General features: G+C 31.8%; 3 protein-coding genes and 1 pseudogene across 3 annotated transcripts; all 4 read left to right on the top strand.

Moving 5' to 3' along the window:
* The first annotated feature begins 125 nt into the window (after positions 1-125).
* On the top strand, positions 126-2,512 carry LOC108823990 (pentatricopeptide repeat-containing protein At1g62260, mitochondrial). The gene has a single exon (XM_018597312.2). It carries the CDS (start codon positions 227-229, stop codon positions 2,129-2,131), a length of 1,905 nt encoding a protein of 634 aa, XP_018452814.1. The 5' UTR covers positions 126-226; the 3' UTR covers positions 2,132-2,512.
* Positions 2,513-2,705: 193 nt separating this feature from the next.
* On the top strand, positions 2,706-3,535 carry LOC108823992 (UPF0540 protein At1g62060-like). Its single transcript, XM_018597313.2, has one exon. It carries the CDS (start codon positions 2,942-2,944, stop codon positions 3,374-3,376), a length of 435 nt encoding a protein of 144 aa, XP_018452815.1. The 5' UTR covers positions 2,706-2,941; the 3' UTR covers positions 3,377-3,535.
* Positions 3,536-11,209: 7,674 nt separating this feature from the next.
* On the top strand, positions 11,210-14,249 carry LOC130500203 (uncharacterized). The gene is made up of 6 exons (XM_056994960.1): positions 11,210-11,929; positions 12,079-12,420; positions 12,571-12,765; positions 12,855-12,961; positions 13,124-13,855; positions 14,063-14,249. The coding sequence occupies exons 1-6, from the start codon at positions 11,210-11,212 to the stop codon at positions 14,247-14,249; spliced, it is 2,283 nt and encodes a 760-aa protein (XP_056850940.1).
* Positions 14,250-16,516: 2,267 nt separating this feature from the next.
* On the top strand, positions 16,517-17,205 carry LOC108825206 (uncharacterized; annotated as a pseudogene).
* Positions 17,206-18,648: the final 1,443 nt, after the last annotated feature.

Below are 18,648 nucleotides of genomic sequence, written 5' to 3' on the forward strand. Positions count from 1 at the left end.
TGAAAATTATAGAAAATCTTATTGTCAGGAAGTTAGTATAATTTTACCTTCATTTAAAAAACATTTTGCTATCTATAATTCAAAACCGTAACTAATACCCAGTGACCAGTGTCAAACAGTAAACCGGGTGTAAACATAGTAAACCGAAGAATGTTCATTACATCATCTTCACCCGACTCAACGTTGCAGAGCCTTTTGAGTTACATCATCTTCGCCGTCGACGACGATGAGCCGATCACGCGGTATCTTATCGATTCTCAGGAAGGTCCATAGGCCATCGTCTCTTAAACGTCTATGTACAAACTCTTTCACCTCCTCGTCTTCGTCAAGCTTAGGACTCCGAGCCACGAACAAGGAGCTAAACCAGATGATAAGATCGGGCTACATCACCGAAGCCAGAAAGATATTCGAGAACCTGGAGACGAGGAACACGGTGACGTGGAACACGATGATAAGCGGGTACGCGAAACGGAGGGAAATGACCCACGCGCGGAAGCTGTTCGACGAAATGCCCGAGAGAGACGTGGTGACGTGGAACGCGATGATAAGCGGTTACGTTTCTTGCGGGTTTCTTGAGGAAGCGAGGAAGCTGTTCGACGAAATGCTTAAAAGAGATTCCTTTACTTGGAACACGATGATAAGCGGTTACGCTAAGAGTGGAAAGATTGGTGAAGCTTTGGTGTTGTTCGAGAGGATGCCTGTGAGAAACGCTGTTTCTTGGAGCGCTATGATCACTGGGTTTTGCCATAGCGGTGAGACGAGTCGTGGGGTTGAGTTGTTTCTGAGGATGCCTGAGAAGGATTCTGCTTGTTTGTGCGCGCTTGTGTCTGGTTTGATTAAGAACGAGAGGATGGAGGAAGCTGCAAGGGTTTTGACTCGGTACGGTGGTGTAGAGTCCGGGAAGGAGGATTTGGTGTTTGCTTACAACACTTTGGTTGTTGGGTATGGACAGAGAGGGCAAGTGGAAGCAGCTCGGGGTGTGTTTGATCAGATTCCTGATATGTTTAGGAACTTCGTGTCGTGGAACTCGATGATCAAAGCGTATTTGAAAGCGGGTGATGTGGTCTCCGCGCGGCTGCTGTTTGATCAGATGAGGGAGAGAGATACGATTTCTTGGAACACGATGATCGATGGGTATGTGCACGTGTTTAAGATGGATGAGGCTTTGTGTCTGTTCTCGGAGATGCCGAACAGAGATACGCATTCTTGGAACATGATGGTCGCTGGTTTCGCTAGCGTTGGCGATGTGGAGCTAGCTCGTGATTACTTTGAGAGAATGCCTGAGAAAAACATAGTCTCGTGGAACTCGATAATAGCAGCTTACGAGAAGAGCAAGGACTATAGAGAAGCTGTTGATGTGTTTATCCGGATGAACATTGAAGGAGAGAAGCCTGACCCTCATACTCTGACATCTCTCCTCAGTGTATCTACAGGGCTTGTGAATCTGCGGTTAGGAATGCAGATGCACCAAATAGTCCTCAAGAGTGTGATCCCTGACGTGCCAGTTTACAATACTCTCATCACTATGTATTCTAGATGCGGAGATATAACGGATTCGAGGAGGATCTTTGATGAAATGAGAGTTAAAAGAGAAGTGATCACATGGAATGCGATGATAGGAGGGTATGCTTTTCATGGTAATGCGTCAGAGGCTTTGAATCTGTTCTGGTCAATGAAAAGAAACGGGATACATCCTTCTCATATAACATTCGTCTCGGTTCTAAACGCTTGTGCTCACGCGGGGCTCGTTGATGAGGCGAGAGCACAGTTTACGTCCATGGTGAGTGAGTACAAGATCCAGCCGCAGATGGAACATTATTCTTCGCTGGTCGATGTAATTAGTAGACAAGGGCAGTTTGGGGAGGCCATGGATGTGATAAAGAGTATGCCTTTTGAGCCGGACAAGACGGTTTGGGGTGCAGTGTTGGATGCTTGTAGGATTTATAACAATGTCGGGCTTGCACATGCTGCAGCTGAAGCAATGTCGAGACTTGAACCAGAGAGCTCGACACCTTATGTACTGTTGTATAACATGTATGCTGACATGGGACTATGGGACGAAGCTTCTCAAGTGAGGATGAAGATGGAGAGTAAAAGAATTAAGAAGGAAAGAGCAGCAAGTTGGGTTTGACTCTTCAGTATAAAAGAACAAAAACATGTAAATGACTTTGTGGTGAAGGTGAAACAAATCATGGAGACTGGTTTCAGTGTTTCAATGTTATTGGAGCTGGAAGAAGAGGCCTATGGAGAATTAAACCAGAAAACAGGTCCCTTAGAGAAGCATAAAACTCCTTCTCTACACCCAGAGAACAGGGGACGAAGTGTATGATTATCAAGAATTAAGAAACCGTATCAAATTCTCTATCTTTGTAGGTACTCATAGGTTCCCAAACGGCGTTGTTGAGGCTGTGGAAGAGTCACCTTCTGAATGACCCATGATTCTTGTTCGTTTTTTTTTGGCAGCCATTCAAATTATTCGTGCCTTCTTACATAATCTATATAGTTTCTGCTTCATCCCATCCTCCAAACTGTTTGCCGGTCTAAAGAGTAAGCCTCTTTTTTTGTGTTCTCATACATATTCTGTGATCCCAATTTTAGCTAATCTTCAATTCATTTGAGTTACTTGTAGAGATCTCTAAATACAAAAGTCAAAAGTACAATAGAGATGAAGTTGCGGTTAGAGTTCGAACATGTAAGCTGACTTTGAGAGTCGCATAAATTACAGGTGTTTGACATCTTGGTATATAAGACTTAGATAAGGGTTAAAATATTAACTGATGCATTAAAGAATGTATTTATCTTGTAAGATATGCAAACTTTAATTTCTTGAAAACTACATGCATGTGTGTATATAAAGCAGCTCAACTGTGTACACAGCTCCTCACAAAACAAAGAAAAAGAAAAACCAATATTAATTAATTAGAAAAAGAGAGAATCAGAGATGAATGTCATGAAGTTTGTTGTCCTTTTGATCTTTGTTGGAGTTGTGTGTGCCAATGTTGGCGCAAGGCAGCTCCAGGAAATGTTCAAAGAGACAAAGTTGGGCATCTCTATTCCCAAAACTGTCACTACCAACGGCATTGGAGCTGAGCTTGGCCTCGTTTATGTTACAACTAGTGCCACCAATTCAGAAAATTCAAATGCTGGTGCTGCTGCAGGTGCCGGTGGTCCCAGCGCAAGTGGATCTGGAACTGTCTATAAAAGTACTTATGGAACTGTCAATGCAGAAGGGCCCAACGCAAGAGCTAATTCTTACAGTTACGTTTCCGGTAGCACCGGCGCTGGTGCTGCAGCAGGTCCCAATGGTGCTGGGAGCAATGGATACGCTGCTGGAGTTGCATACAGCAATGCTGATGGCAGCACTAGCGACCCTTGACGGATTGATGATCATGCTGAAGTCTCTCCGTATATTTAAAAAAAATACTCTGCAAACCCAACACAATCTCTTTTGTATTCATAAATAAAACTAGAGATTGTCACCTTTATTAATTATGATACTATGTACATGCTCTCTAAGTGTACTATTTTTTTTTTTGCAAACATTTTCTCTCTAAATGTACTATCTATTGTATATGACATAAATACAGTAACTACGACCTTTTAGTCTCCGCGAATTGACAGCAAAAATGATATCAGGTCTAGTGATTGTGAGGTAAGTAAACATCCAAATAATTTTCTAAGGTATTTGATAATGATTAAGTACTTTACTATTGAAATAGCCAGCTAATTCTCCTTTTACTTGAACCGAGAAAGAGACCAAATTGATGCACTTCTCTATCCATGTAATAAAATTTAACAGGGAACCCCGAAGCCTTTAAAATTCCCAGCAGGAGAAGTCATTGCAGTGTGTCAAAAGCTTTGGAGATATCAATCTTCAGAGCATCGCGGTGAGACAGAATTCTTATGATAGTTCTTAACCAATTCTGATGTTAGGAGGACAGTCTTCATCAACAATCTGTCCTTCACAAAAGCTGATTGACTCGGAGAAATAATTTCGGTGGAACTTTCTTTAGCCTATTTGTCAGCAGTTTTGAGATAACCTTTAGATAGTTATATACAGTTTTTATATTCATATAGTAAGAATTATTATATTTTTCCATTAAGTTTATAACCATACAAATAGCAGTATATTGTTTATTTTTCAAAATAATATTTATCTCTAGTTTGTCTTTTTTTGTTTCAACATTTTATTGCTATTTAATTTATAAAATCTATCTTATTACAACATAAACATTGTATGGGAATTAGCCTTTAATTGACATATGATTTAATTTATAAAATCTATCTTATTACAACATAAACATATATAAACCAAAATTTAATATAATTTAATTAGTTTTATGAACTAATTTAATATAATTTAATTAGTTCAATGATTTCACCATTGAACTTTATATTTTAGATTTATATTAAAATAAATCATAACGAGTTTAATTAATTAGTTCATAAAACTAATTAAATTATATTAAATTTTGGTTTATATATATATATATATATTATGTGATAAAATCTTAATTTTTTTTTTGTTTTTACTAGTTTATAAATAAGTAGATATGTTGGTAAAATATTAAAATAATTAGAAATTAATACTATATCAATTTTTAATTAGTTTAAAAGGGAAATTAAATTTAAGTATATATTGTATATATTAAATAAGTGTAGTCTTGCAATTTCTTGTAGATTACAGGAAATCCAGATTTCAAGTCCTGGAGAAAGCGATTTATTAATGCAGACCACGAAAGAAAGATGTACAAGAGTCTTCAACATGGTGCAAGTAAATCTGGTTAAAAGTGGATCTTCATAAGACGGCTCAGATAATGCAGTTAGGCGTAGATCTCATAAGGCATGTAGTATTATCGGTTGTCGAATCGTCTATGTAATATTTCTCATAGTTTTAATGTCATAATAAATTAGCGATAGAAAAATAAGTATAGTCTAATCATTAAAACGAATAATTACTTTATATCATGAAAACTTATAGAACAGAATAAAAGTTTACAAAAATAATATATATATAATATTAGTTACTATAAATAAAAATAAGAAAATATATATATATTATTATCTACACTAAAAATTTAAAATATCTCAAATTTAATTTTCACTTCATAAATACATTTTAAAGTTTTCCACAAATAAAAACATAAATAAACATAAAGTGAAGATAAATTACGTCTTTAGAGTGAGTTAAAATTTAGTAAACAAAACATATAACAAACATAAAACTGTAAACACATTTTTAATTGTTATCCATATCCCAAGATATCTGATTGTAGGATTTACACATTCAACATTAAGTTGGAATATCTATATATATAAAAGAGAGTTGAATCTCTCCTGCTGACACATCAGCGTCCACGTCATAAATTAGAAGTCTCATGAGTTGACACATCAGATACGCACCGTATCACTTAAACTTTGTTCTCTCGAAATGGGCTTCGCAGTGGGCTTCGTCCAGCGCAAATAAAATGCTTTTCGGCACTAGGCCCATCGACACTGTTCTACGGAATCCCTAAACAGATGTTTTCCTTCGTGTTCTTCGTCTGTTTTCATTTGGCGCTGAGACTTTCTAGATTATGTAACGGTGTTTGTGGTTTAATCTTAAATCGTCTTTATTCTCCATCCCACTACGAATCAACCTATTGCGCTCTTCGTCTGCTAGATCCTTATATATATAAACCTTCGATGCGCCGTTTCCGGCAAAATCTATAATCTTCCGGAGATCGCGATCTCTTCATCTCTCTGAAAAAGGCAGCGTCTTGTGGGGTTAGCAAGCTATTCGTCGGCGAGCAGGTGAGGCCAGCGACCATTGGCATTACCCGGAGCAACCACAACTTCAAGCTTTCTGACTATACAATGTCCATACGCTTATGGGTATTCTCAAACCTTGGATATATTATCAAATATATAAGATACTCCAATTTTTCTTTTTCTTTTCCAGCTTTAAAATACTCCAAATTTTGTGAGGCTCATAATCCGTTCGTGGAATATAATTTTTTGTTTTATAGTTATAGTTTAACTTGCAAATGTATGATTATAAATACAAACAAAAGTAATTTAAAAATATATATTATATTTTAACTATGTTTTTGCAAATGAAATTTCTATAAGTTCTATATGTATTAATGCTTTTAAAAATATTAATAAACTTTAATATAAATATAAATCACTGTTATAGAATAACTTACAAAATCCAATCAAATGACATAGAAGATTAATCTTATTTCTTCTAAGAATAGGAATAGATGAAGTAGAATAAAAAAACTTATATGATGTATAAATCTTTATAATTACACATTGTGAATGATATAGATGATATAAAAGGGAAAAACATTGACAATACAAGTTAGATCAAATATAAATAAACAAAAAAACATATTTGGATATTCTCATTTCTAAAATAAAACTATACTGTATAGGAAAATTGGTCAATTGTAATAAAATTATGTTTTCATCAAACTAAAAACCCACAACAAAAAATATAAATAATAATTATAATAGTATGGTCTCACAACATATACATCAAATAAAAATTAGAACACATCACATTAAAATAAGTATATATTAAATGTTAAACAAAATAAAAATAGACATTTTAAACTAAATATTTATAGTATACATATATAGATATAATTATGTTTAAATATTTTAAAAATATATAACTGGTCCGGATCCGGATATACATGCCTAAAATTTCAGTATCCAGATCTTAATGTTTTTAATTTGTATATTAGCCGTTGAAATTATTTTATAGTTCATATCCCGCCCGTAGGGCGGGCCGACCCTAGTATGTATATATTAAATAACTGAAAAACTAATTAATGAATAGGAGAAATTTTGAAAATGTTAATTTCTTCCATTTAGAAGATATTATAAAGAGAAAAATAATATCAACTAGAAACCAAAAAAAAATGAATGTGTAAATCCGACAATCAGAAGTAAATTCATCAGGAATTAATTCTCTTAGATATGCATAATAATTCCAATTGCAGTAAGAAACAAATTTCAAGTAACTGAAACAGAATCTCAGGTTGAGATTTTGTATTAACATCAGCCCTTTTTTAATCAAAACAATGTTTAATTGAATTTTCAAAAAAAAAACAATTCTATTAAAACACAACCTGATCTATTGATAAATGTATGGTCTAGTTATGTATTTTATTTATTTAAGAGACTATTATATTAATTCTATTAATATTAAATATAAATATGATTACAAAAAATCTAAATATAAAATTTAATTTTCAGAAAACTCTTAAACAAAATATATTAAAACCTCTTATTAATCATTTAAGAAAAGTATTATATAAAAACACTAATATCACTAAAACATAAATATAAAAATCAAATTTCTAAAAAGAATATAAGACAAAAAAAATATACATGTCTTTTAAGGGCATGTCAGAATCTGTTGTATCTTTAAAATTTGAGTGACATCGTTGTGACAGTATTATGATAACTACTAGATCATATGTTAAGAAAATAATTACTAACTGTACCAATAATACACCACCATATGATCACACATCTGAAAAAAATAATGTATTAAAAAACATAAACTATATGAATCATGACAATATCCATGAATTATTATGTTATGTTTATAATATTATCAATATAATTTCGATAGCTATGGAAGTGCTTACTTCTAATTCGACAATTTTTTTATGTTGGTTAAAAAATTTCAACATATTTTAATATGTTATCCAATGTTCTTTGATGTATAACTTTGCATTTTGAATAATTGATCAATGTGAGTTAAAATTTAGTAAACAACATATGTTTTTTGATGTTCAGTGATACCAAATTTCAAATCTGATATATTTTATGATATTTAAATTATACTTACGGTGTTAATAACTTAGCACATATTATTTTATGGATGTTGTCATGGTATTTAAATAATTTATGTAGTTTTTAATACATTAATTTGTCTAAATGTATGATCATGTGGTGGTGTACCGTTCGTGTAGCTAACAAGAATTTTCGTATAAAAACTGAAACTAAGTCATATAATCATCTATATATTATGCTAATCGAGTTATATAATACAGTTATTTGGTTCTAAACTATAATTAGGTAAATGATGTTGGTGAAAATAGTAAATTTATTTGTGTGGCTTGACTAAGTTTTCATACTTTTTGCCAGAGTGCTATTTTATTAAATAATATGACATCAGTTGTTAAGAAATAACTTATTAGGGCATGATTGGTTTTCATTTTATTATTCTAAACATATCTGCGACGGGTAACTGTTATTAATATTTTTAAAATATTATAAATCGTTTCTAATCATTCTAAACTTTTAATATTTAAATGTTAGTTTGCGGCTATAAACAGTTGTAGGAGGGTAATTGTTTTTAAATACTATATAAATATAAAAATATTCAATTTAAATTTTAAATTTTAGTGATAAAAATACTAAAATTATATATATTATATTTTTATTTTATATTATAAAATTTTCAAAAAGAAATATATTCTATAATTTTTAAAAAAATTAATAGTATAGTTTTAATACTTTATAATTATATGAAATTTTAGAAAAATATTATTTGATTGATGCTTTTGGTAGTTAACTAGTCATAAGTATTCCATAAACGCATAAATTTCAAGCAGATGTATAAATCATATAAATCTCTTAATAAATCTTAAAACCGTAATTAATCACATCCATAAATGTCGGTAACCACAACCACAACCGTTGCAGTTACACTAATCAGACCTAAATATATTTGTCGTATTTTCAAGTAAAAAAGAAACATGATATGGACAAAATAACGTAGCATTTTTTAAAACTGGCATAAACAGAAAAAATTATCATGAAAGATATACATGTAAAATAGCATGTTGTCAAAACTCTTGTGTAATTTAAATGATATCTTAAAGGATATGATCATATGAATATAATCTAAAGATTATCATTTTAGACTATTTAATTAATTAAAACAATAATAAATATTATTTTCTTAACTGAAGAGGTTTTCTATAAAAAATCCTCTAATAATTAAAATTTGTAGTTGGATATCTGCAAAAAGTATCTCAAAATAATAGTAAAGGTAATAAGTGGATATGCCATATATTCTATTATATAATAAATTGAAAATAATAAATATTATTTACTTACCTAAAGAGGTTTTCTATAAAGAAAATCCTCTTACAATTATAATTTTTAGTTGGGTATTTGCAAAAGAAATATCAAAATAAATAGTAAAGTTAAAAAGTGGAAATATCATATATTTGATTATATAATAAATTGGAAATATAATATATAAAACTGAATTTAACTTTCTTCAGAATTATATATATGATAGGAACAGAGAAGGGTTGTGAGTGCTACTCAGCTTGGGGAAAAACGAAGGACCAAACAAAACAAAACAAAAATAAGAACAAGAACAAGAACAAGAAGATGGTTTCATTTGGCAAATTTTTATTCCTTATGCTTTTATGCCTTAATCTTCTTATGTCCCCAAGTAAGCCAAAAATCATTTAATATTTTATCTTAATAAGTTTTATTATAGTATAATTTCATATATTATACTTTTACCTTGTTTCAAGATATTTGGGATATATATTGTACGGTATAACAGGATATACAGATCTACATGTTAACCGTAGTAACACGTAATCCTAATAAATAGATAGAATGTTTTTATTGACAAAAAAAAAATTGATGCATAATTATACTATATAAATAGATAGATAAAAGGTTGTGCCCATTCTTCCACACATAATCATACAATTGACTTTGTATGATATCCTTTTCAAAGGAGATTTTTATTTAATTTTCATGTAAATTTTTCAAATTATATTTGATAATAAGCTGAATAAAAGAGTTGAACTGGATATTTTGTTTAATTTCATTAAGTATTAATTGAGTTTACTAAAAATAGCAGTAGATTGGTAATTTTTATGATATCCATTCTAATTTCTTTCATTCGGTAATACAAATATGATCATAAATTTTCAATAGATCTTCGCTCGAAAAATATTTATTTTAAGATATTACTGAATTATATATAGAGAATTTTCTCACAGTAGTATGCATAGCAATTAATGAAATGGTTTGTAATACGGATCCTCATAAAATAATAAATAAAACAAAACATAATGTAAGAATGATTATGTTTTAAAAGTTAATAATATATTTTAAAAATATTTCAAATCTAGAAATGAATTTATATTTATCTTAAATTTCAAAATATAATGGCTTCATCAACCAAAATATTTTTTTTGTTACCAAATATTTTTTTGCTATGCTGTGATACTCCTTATTCTCTTAACCCAAGCATGTAAGATAAGAAAATGGTATATACCGTTCTGTTTAATATAATATTATGTCTCCATTTAAACGTTTAGTTATACTTGAACACATTATACTTTGTTTGTTAAAGACAGTCATAATTCACTGATCATTAAAATAAAAATTCAGAACCTGCGGAAGCAAAGATTGGTATAGAAACAATAGGTCTTTGCTCCAAGATTCCCAACTGCAGTCAGAAATGTAAGGAATTAAAAAAAACTACTCTGGGTGGAATATGTTATAGGAGATCTCCGAGGGACACCGAAGAAACATGTGGTTGCTTTATAATAATCTCGAACATCGCTTCTTAAAGATATTGATAGTGATGTAATAAAAGGCAACGAGTATCAAAATATTTTAAATAAAAGTGACAAAATTTTATTATATGATGCAAATGATTATCCGAAACTTTTTTCTTTTTGTTAAAAGCAATGTCTTAAAAACCGGACCGGATACCGACTCGGCGTACTCACTGATTCACTGATCGGACCGGTTCAACCGGGTTTTTATTTATTATATATATATATATATATATATATATATATATATATATATATATATATATATATATCGTCTAGTGACTAATATCTAAAACACTATTACAAAATAAAAAAAATTATAACTGAATCTTGATATATAATGAACTAAATGAAAACATGAAAATTTAAAAATTAAAAAAAAATAAAAAAATTGTTGTATAATAATAAATGATATCGTCTTCATTACCTTATAAAACAAAGAAGATATGAAAAATAGTAGACAAAAGAAAACGAAAATATATTAATGTTGTTATGTCAAATCTTGTGGTTAAATAGAATCATTGAAAATATGGTTGGACAATGAGGAACTAAGACAAGTTATTTTGGAGGGATGGAAATCACCTGATCTTTTTCTCAATGCTTCTATAATGGAACATATTTTCAGTTGTAGGAAAGCATTGAGCGAGTGGAGGAGACAAAATAATATAAACTCTGCAAAATTGGTGGAAGAGCTTAAAGAAAAAGTAGAGGGTCTATATGCAGATGATAATGCCACAACTGAGGAAATTGCAGCGGTTTTGAAAGAGCTTTCTGATGCTCTTAAGGCAGAAGAAATGTTCTGGAAACAAAAGAGTCGCGTATTTTGGCTAAGGGAAGGAGATCGCAATACGGAATTTTTCCATGCCTTAACGAAACAAAGGAGAGCAAGGAACAAGATCACTCAGCTACTGGATGAAAATGGAAATATTGTGAAAGATGAAGAAGGATTAGTAGCCATTGCTACTAGCTATTTTAGACAAATCTTTGAGTCTTCTAATCCACAGGATATTGAAGAAGCTCTATCTGAAGTTCCTACGACAATAACGGAGCCAATGAACGAAAGTCTTACAGCACCGGTAACGGAGTGGGAGATTAAATTAGCACTCTTTGCTATGCATCCAGAAAAAGCTCCGGGACCAGATGGGATGACTGCGCTGTTTTACCAGAAGTTCTGGGATATAGTAAAGGATGATTTAACTCTTATGGTTAATAAATTCCTTACTGAAGGGATAATGCCAGATGGGCTGAATGAGACTAATATTTGTCTAATCCCAAAGACAACAAAACCTAATGTGATGGCTCAGTTTCGGCCTATTAGTTTGTGTAATGTAAGTTACAAGATTATCTCTAAGGTCCTATGCCAGAGACTTAAAAAAGTATTGCCAGGATTAATATCGGAAACCCAGTCAGCCTTTGTTGCTGGAAGACAGATATCTGACAATATTATGATTGCTCAAGAGATGTTTCATGCTCTCAGGACCAAGCCAAGTGGGCGCAACAAAAAATGGCTATTAAAACAGATATGAGCACAGCCTATGATAGGATGGAATTGTCATTTATTGAAGCTGTGATGAGAAAGATGGGTTTCTCAGAAACATGGATCACATGGATAATGAGATGTATTACGTCGGTACAATACAAAGTCCTCATGAATGGACAACCAAGAGGAAATATTATCCCAGGAAGGGGCCTGTTCCAAGGGGATCCTTTATCTCCTTTCATTTTTATTCTATGCACGGAAGCGCTCGTTAGCCTTCTTAATCATGCAGAGAACCAGGGAAAGATAACGGGGATGCGCGTTACCCGCGCGTGTCCATCGGTATCTCATCTATTATTTGCTGATGATAGCCTTTTCTTTTGTAAGGCGGAGCCCCGTGAATGTGAAGAAGTAATGAAAGTGATCAGGATCTATGGTAATGCATCAGGACAATGTATTAACTTTGATAAATCCTCCTTACTCTTTGGTAAGAGGATTAACGCAACCACAAGGCAAGAGATCAAAGATGTACTTGGAATACAAAATGATGGAGGGATGGGGACTTACTTGGGTATCCCAGAAGATATTAGTGGTTCAAAATGCAAGCTCTTTGCTTTCCTAAAAGACAAATTAATGCATAGAGTGACTGGCTGGACAGGTCGTTGGCTCTCGAAAGGTGGGAAGGAGGTATTGATTAAGTCCATTTTGCTAGCTCTTCCGACGTATGTTATGTCTACTTTCCTGCTCTCATTGGAGATATGTGAAAACCTTGCCAGTGCTATTGCTCAATTCTGGTGGTGCTCAAATCCCCCAAAAAGAGGAATACACTGGTCGAAATGGGAGAAAGTTTGCCTACCGAGAGAAGAAGGAGGGATTGGATTTCGTATGATCCATGAGTTCAACTTGGCATTATTAGCAAACAATTATGGAGGCTAGCACAAAATCAGGATTCGCTGGTCGCCCGGGTCTTAAGAGGAAGATATTACAGACTAAGCTCGCCTTTGTGAGTAAATTCTGTAAACAGTCCTTCTTATGTGTGGACTAGTATTTCCGCTGCGAGGGAGCTTTTGTTGTTGGGAATAAGGCAGAAAATACATTCTGGTTATGAGGTGAAGGTGTGGGAGGATCCCTGGATTCCAATAACTCCTGCTAGGCCGGCTAAACCTATAGCGCCAGTTATGCATCCAAATATGAGGGTGAGTGATCTTATTAATCAGGAGTTGAAGGAATGGGATGTTGATCTACTGGAACAATATGTCAGCCCTGCTGACATACCCCTTATAAGGAGTTTGGCCATAAGCACAACTCATAGGCCTGACACGTTTTGCTGGAGTTTCACAAGAAATGGACAATATACAGTCAAGTCGGGATATTGGGTTGCTCAAAATCTTCTAAAGGATGCAGACGAAAAACAAGTGTTAGAGCCAAGTATTACAAAGCTTCAAGCCTTTGCTTGGAAGATAAAGGCGCCGAAGAAAATTTGTCATCTTATATGGAAATTGTTAACTGGTCAAGTGGCAGTAACGAGAAATCTAGTAAGACGAAATATGAGATGTGATAATTACTGTCCAAGATGTGGTGAGCCAGAGGAATCAGTAACACATGCTATTTTCGAATGCCCACCTGCTCTACAAGTTTGGCTACACTCATCAACTCCAACGAGTCCTGCTGTTTTTCCAGCACCAAGTATATACACGAGTATGAACTACCTCTTCTGGGAAAAGAACGGTATACTTGAACCAGATCAAGACAGGGATCCTTATCCCTGGCTGATTTGGTAATCTGGAAGGCTCGAAATGATAAACTCTTTAGGGGCATAGACAGAGATCCTCTGGAACTAGTTCGATATGCTGAGAGTGAGTGTCAAGCTTGGTTTAATGCCAATGAAACGATACCACCAATGGTACAGGAGAGTAATGTAGAGGAACCTCAAGTCATAAGCTTGAGGAATATTTGTTTGCTGGATGGATCATGGACATCTCAGGCTCAATTTATTGGGTGTGGATGGGTCTGGTTGGACAGCGGGGGAGTCACGCAACTCATGGGATCACAGAACTTCCCCAGAAGAGAATCAGCTCTGCACTCAGAAGTGGAAGCATTGCGATGGGCGATGGAGAATATGCTTCAACATTCAACTTGCCAGAACTTTGGAACAGACTGTAAAGATTTGATTGCTATGATCAAGGAACCTCATGCTTGGCCAAGTTTTGCTACGGAACTAGAGAGGATAGAGACACTGCTCATATGCTTTCCAGACTTCAAGATTTCGTATATTCCTAGAGCGCGTAATCAGATTTCAGATTTTTTAGCTAAGACAGCTAGATCTTTCCATAGAAAGTTACATTTTATTGGTTGTTCTATTCCGGTCTGGTTACCCAGACCACCTCAAGCTTGAGTAATAGAATAGCCGTTTGCCGTTAAAAAAAAAAATAGAATCATTGAATCACAATACTTAGTTTTTCTTACAATTATGTAGTTCCAAATTTTGTGATAATGGAAATTCACACGAGGAAAATGATGTACAAGAGACAAAATAAAATATTTGGGTTCTTTTAAAAAAAAATATTAACAAACGACAACTATTAGGTATTATTATTAATATCAAAGATTATAAAACTCCAATTAAAATATACCAAAACCGGGTTTTAACGTTGACCCGGTTCACCGGTTTCGCCGGTTTTAAACCGAGTTTTCCGGTTTCTATTCAATCCGAGTTTTGAACCGAACCGAACTCGGTTTACTTAGCGAGTCACGGTTGAATCGGTTTGACCGGCCGGTCCGATCCGATTTTCAAAATCTTGGTTAAAAGTATAGCAACAGTGCGGGATTAGAGCATGTGCTCGCGGTGCTTATGCACTAAATCCTTTATTTTGTTTGACAATTTTGTATAAGAAATTAAGGCCCTGATTTTATAAATAATAGATAGTTAAAGTCCTAATTTTTAGTATACAATAACATTAGTGCTAACGAACAACAATATTGAATAAATACCAGTATATTTTTTGTAGTTTCTTTTTTACAAAATAGAGCTATGTAGGATTACCAAAACAAATTGGAGTTACGTAGGAAAACATTATTTTATAAATAACTTATTCTTTAAGGAATAAAAAAAAACTCTAAAAGAATACCATGTTCATTTTGTTGGTCACCAGCATTTAAGTCTCGATTAGTACATATGATGAAAAATAGTAGGAAGTATATATTTTCATTAAGATTTTTAATAACGTTATTGGTAAAGCAATATCAATATATAATTTTAAAAATTATCATAAAAGTTAATATATAATATATTTATTTTGAAATAATATATATTAATAACATATTTATTAGAGAAAAAAATAAATTAGCATCAGACCAAGTTTTTGTCACAAAAATAGCATCAGAAGGAAGAAAATGACCAAAAGAAAATTTATTGAAGAGTAAATATGCATTTATAACCCTTGAGTTAATTAATCTAAGACTTAGAGTTTAGAGTTAAGGGGTGAAGTTTTAGAAATGTGCTCAAATTTTTAAAAATAAAAAATAAATATTAAAAATTTTAAAATAAAAAGTGCTATTTTGGTCATTTTATCCTATTTATTATTAAAAATAATGAATCTTATTTAATTATATAAATAAAACTAAATTGTAAATTTGAAATATTTTTATTTGAAAAAGTAAATGTAAAATTTATTCAAAAATAAAATTTTACTTTTGAATATAAAAATAACTTCTGATATTATTAAATAAAATAAATTAATTATATAATTTATTTATAAATTATCATTATTTATTATTGTTAAAACAGTAAATGATTCATATATAATATTATCACAAAAATTAATATATCACATGTAATTTATTTATTTATAAAGAATATAGATATTTTTATTTTATAATATATAATGTATATTATGTTAATGAATGATATGTATAATTATATAAATTATATATTATATTTTTATGTGTAAAATATTATTCTTTTAAGAAGTTAAAATATTTAATATCAACTTTTATTTTTAAAAATATAATTTTTTTGATAATAAACACATTTTTATATATTATTAAATAAAAAGGGTAATTATATATAATTATTTTTAAATTTTTATATATTATAACTGCAAATGTTATATCAAAATTTTCATATGAGAACATTATGCAAATAGCATTTAGAGAGCATTAGCATGTTGTAAATGCTTTTGTGATAAATATTGATTTGATAATAACAGGCATAATATTTATGTTTATGTTTTGCCTATCAAACCCTTAGAGATTGGGACAACATATATTGCTAAACCATTTTATTAATCAACAGTATGAGTTTAGATTTGCCTCTCTGACCTGCCAGTTGAACCAATAATAAACAAAACTCTGTCGTTTTAAGCACACTCTGAAACCTCATGTTCTGCTCCATTGCTTGCAACACCTGAGTAGTAGTTCCGTAGGAAGTCGAACAGTTATGTATACTCTGAGTCTCCATGGAAGAAGGTTGGTCGAGCTACAGAAATGGCGTAACGTGAGAGTTTCAGTGTCCCTTCTTCAAAATGCATCTTTATCTTCTCCTTCAGATGTGAGCCCTCGAAAAGGTCAGAACTTTACTGTCTCTTCTTACCTCGTTGAGTCACTGGGTTTAACTAGGAAACTCGCTGACTCCATCTCAAAGAAGGTCACTTTCGAGGAGAAGTTACTACAGAACAGAGGAGCTTCAACCTCTGAGCTCACTGAGGTTCTTTCCAAAGTCCCCAAGATCTTGAGAATCTAAAAGGACAAAGCTTTAGGAAGATACAACGATTTCGTCAGAGAGATTATCGAAGCAGACAAGAGTTCCAAGTTCGAAAGGTTGCGTCTTTTTTGCCGCAGGGTAGTAAACAGGAGAATAAGATCAGAAACGTTTTGGTTTTGAGAGATCTTGGTGTGCCTCAGAGGCTGTTGTTCCCTCTGCTCATCCCCAGGTCAGCACATGTCTGTGGTAAAGAAAGGTTTGAAGAGTCTCTCAAGAAGGTTCTTGAGATGGGTTTTGATCCCACAACTCCGAAGTTCGTCAAAGCTTTGCATACTATTTATGAACTGAGTGATAAAACGATAGAAGAGAAGGTGAATGTGTACAAAAGGTTAGGGTTTGTAATCTTATCGATTGGTGTCAACTAGTTCTTTTAACTTATTAGTAGCGTTGAAACGTGATGCTTTGGTTGATATATGATAAAGCAGAAGAACATTTTGTAAGACATTGCTTGGTTTATAGAGAATTTCAAGAACACAAGTGGTTTGGAGCTCGGACATGGTTCTAAATGTAGAGTTTGAAATCTTCATGTTTGAATCTTGATCGATTAGATTGGACAGTTTGGTTAATTCTTCATATGTACAGAAGATGGGATCCGTAGGCAAAAAGGGTGTTGAGATGGGCTTTGACTCAACCACCTCAAAGTTTGTGGAAGCTCTACGGCACTACGCATTGTTCAGGGATTGAGTGACAATGACAAGACAATTGAAGAAAAAGTTGAAATTCAATAAACGTTTAGACTAATTCAATGTGGAAAATGTACCAATAAAATTCTATAAATTAATATTTAATAAATTAATAAATTAGTTACATTAGATTTTTTTTTAAAATATAAAATATATGATTTCACTATATCATAAATACAATTATTTTATACAAATTATACATAAACATAAACAAGACATTATAGCCTTACTTTTTCAGAACTATAAAAATTTAACTATTATTTCAGAATATACTGGTGTTATGTGTATAGTAGAATTAAAAATGCATTTACATTTAGAATTATACCCTTAATACACTACTAACATCAAATAATTTAATAAAATGAAAAACTAAATCTATAAAGTTTAATCAATATATCTATACTATTATTTGACAAATAAATTTGCCGATTTTATTAAATAATTTTAGTGATTTAACTGATAATTTATCATTCTTTTGAGAATAATTAAAAATTTATAATGATAATATCACAGTTAAATTTTTATATATTAACTTAAGTAATATTAAATAATTATATATACATCACATAAGATAGAATGAGTCATCTATTTTGTAAGATAGATATTTTAGAAAATCATTCATTGTGATAATTTCTGGAAAAAAAATGGTAAAGAATTCAAAAATATTTATATTATTACTTGCAAAGTGTTTTTTTTGGCTCTCACGTTAAGATTTAGAGCATTTAAAGTCTTTGAAACTATTAATAAATAATTGGATCAAACTTGTTAACATATAATTATCCATAAATTAAAAATAAATTTCATTAATTTTATAATCATTATTATCTAAAAAATTTATATTATGTTATCCCAAATTATTTTACATCATAATATTTTTAAAACAAATATAAATTCATGTATATATTTTGTGTATATATGAATATTTTCAAATTTACTTTACGTAATCAAGATATTTTAAAATAAAAACTTTATCAAATAAAAAAAATTAATCTTTAATTAAATAGAAAATACCTCAAAAGCATGAAAGTAGTTATTATAATGGTTTTTGAATTGTTGATATATCTGTATTCAAATTTTTGTAGAATTATTAAATTCGTAAGTGCGGACAAAACACCTAGTAAAATT

The sequence above is a fragment of the Raphanus sativus genome, chromosome 9 (genome assembly GCF_000801105.2).
Source record: "Raphanus sativus cultivar WK10039 chromosome 9, ASM80110v3, whole genome shotgun sequence".
Classification (NCBI taxonomy): Eukaryota; Viridiplantae; Streptophyta; class Magnoliopsida; order Brassicales; family Brassicaceae; genus Raphanus; species Raphanus sativus.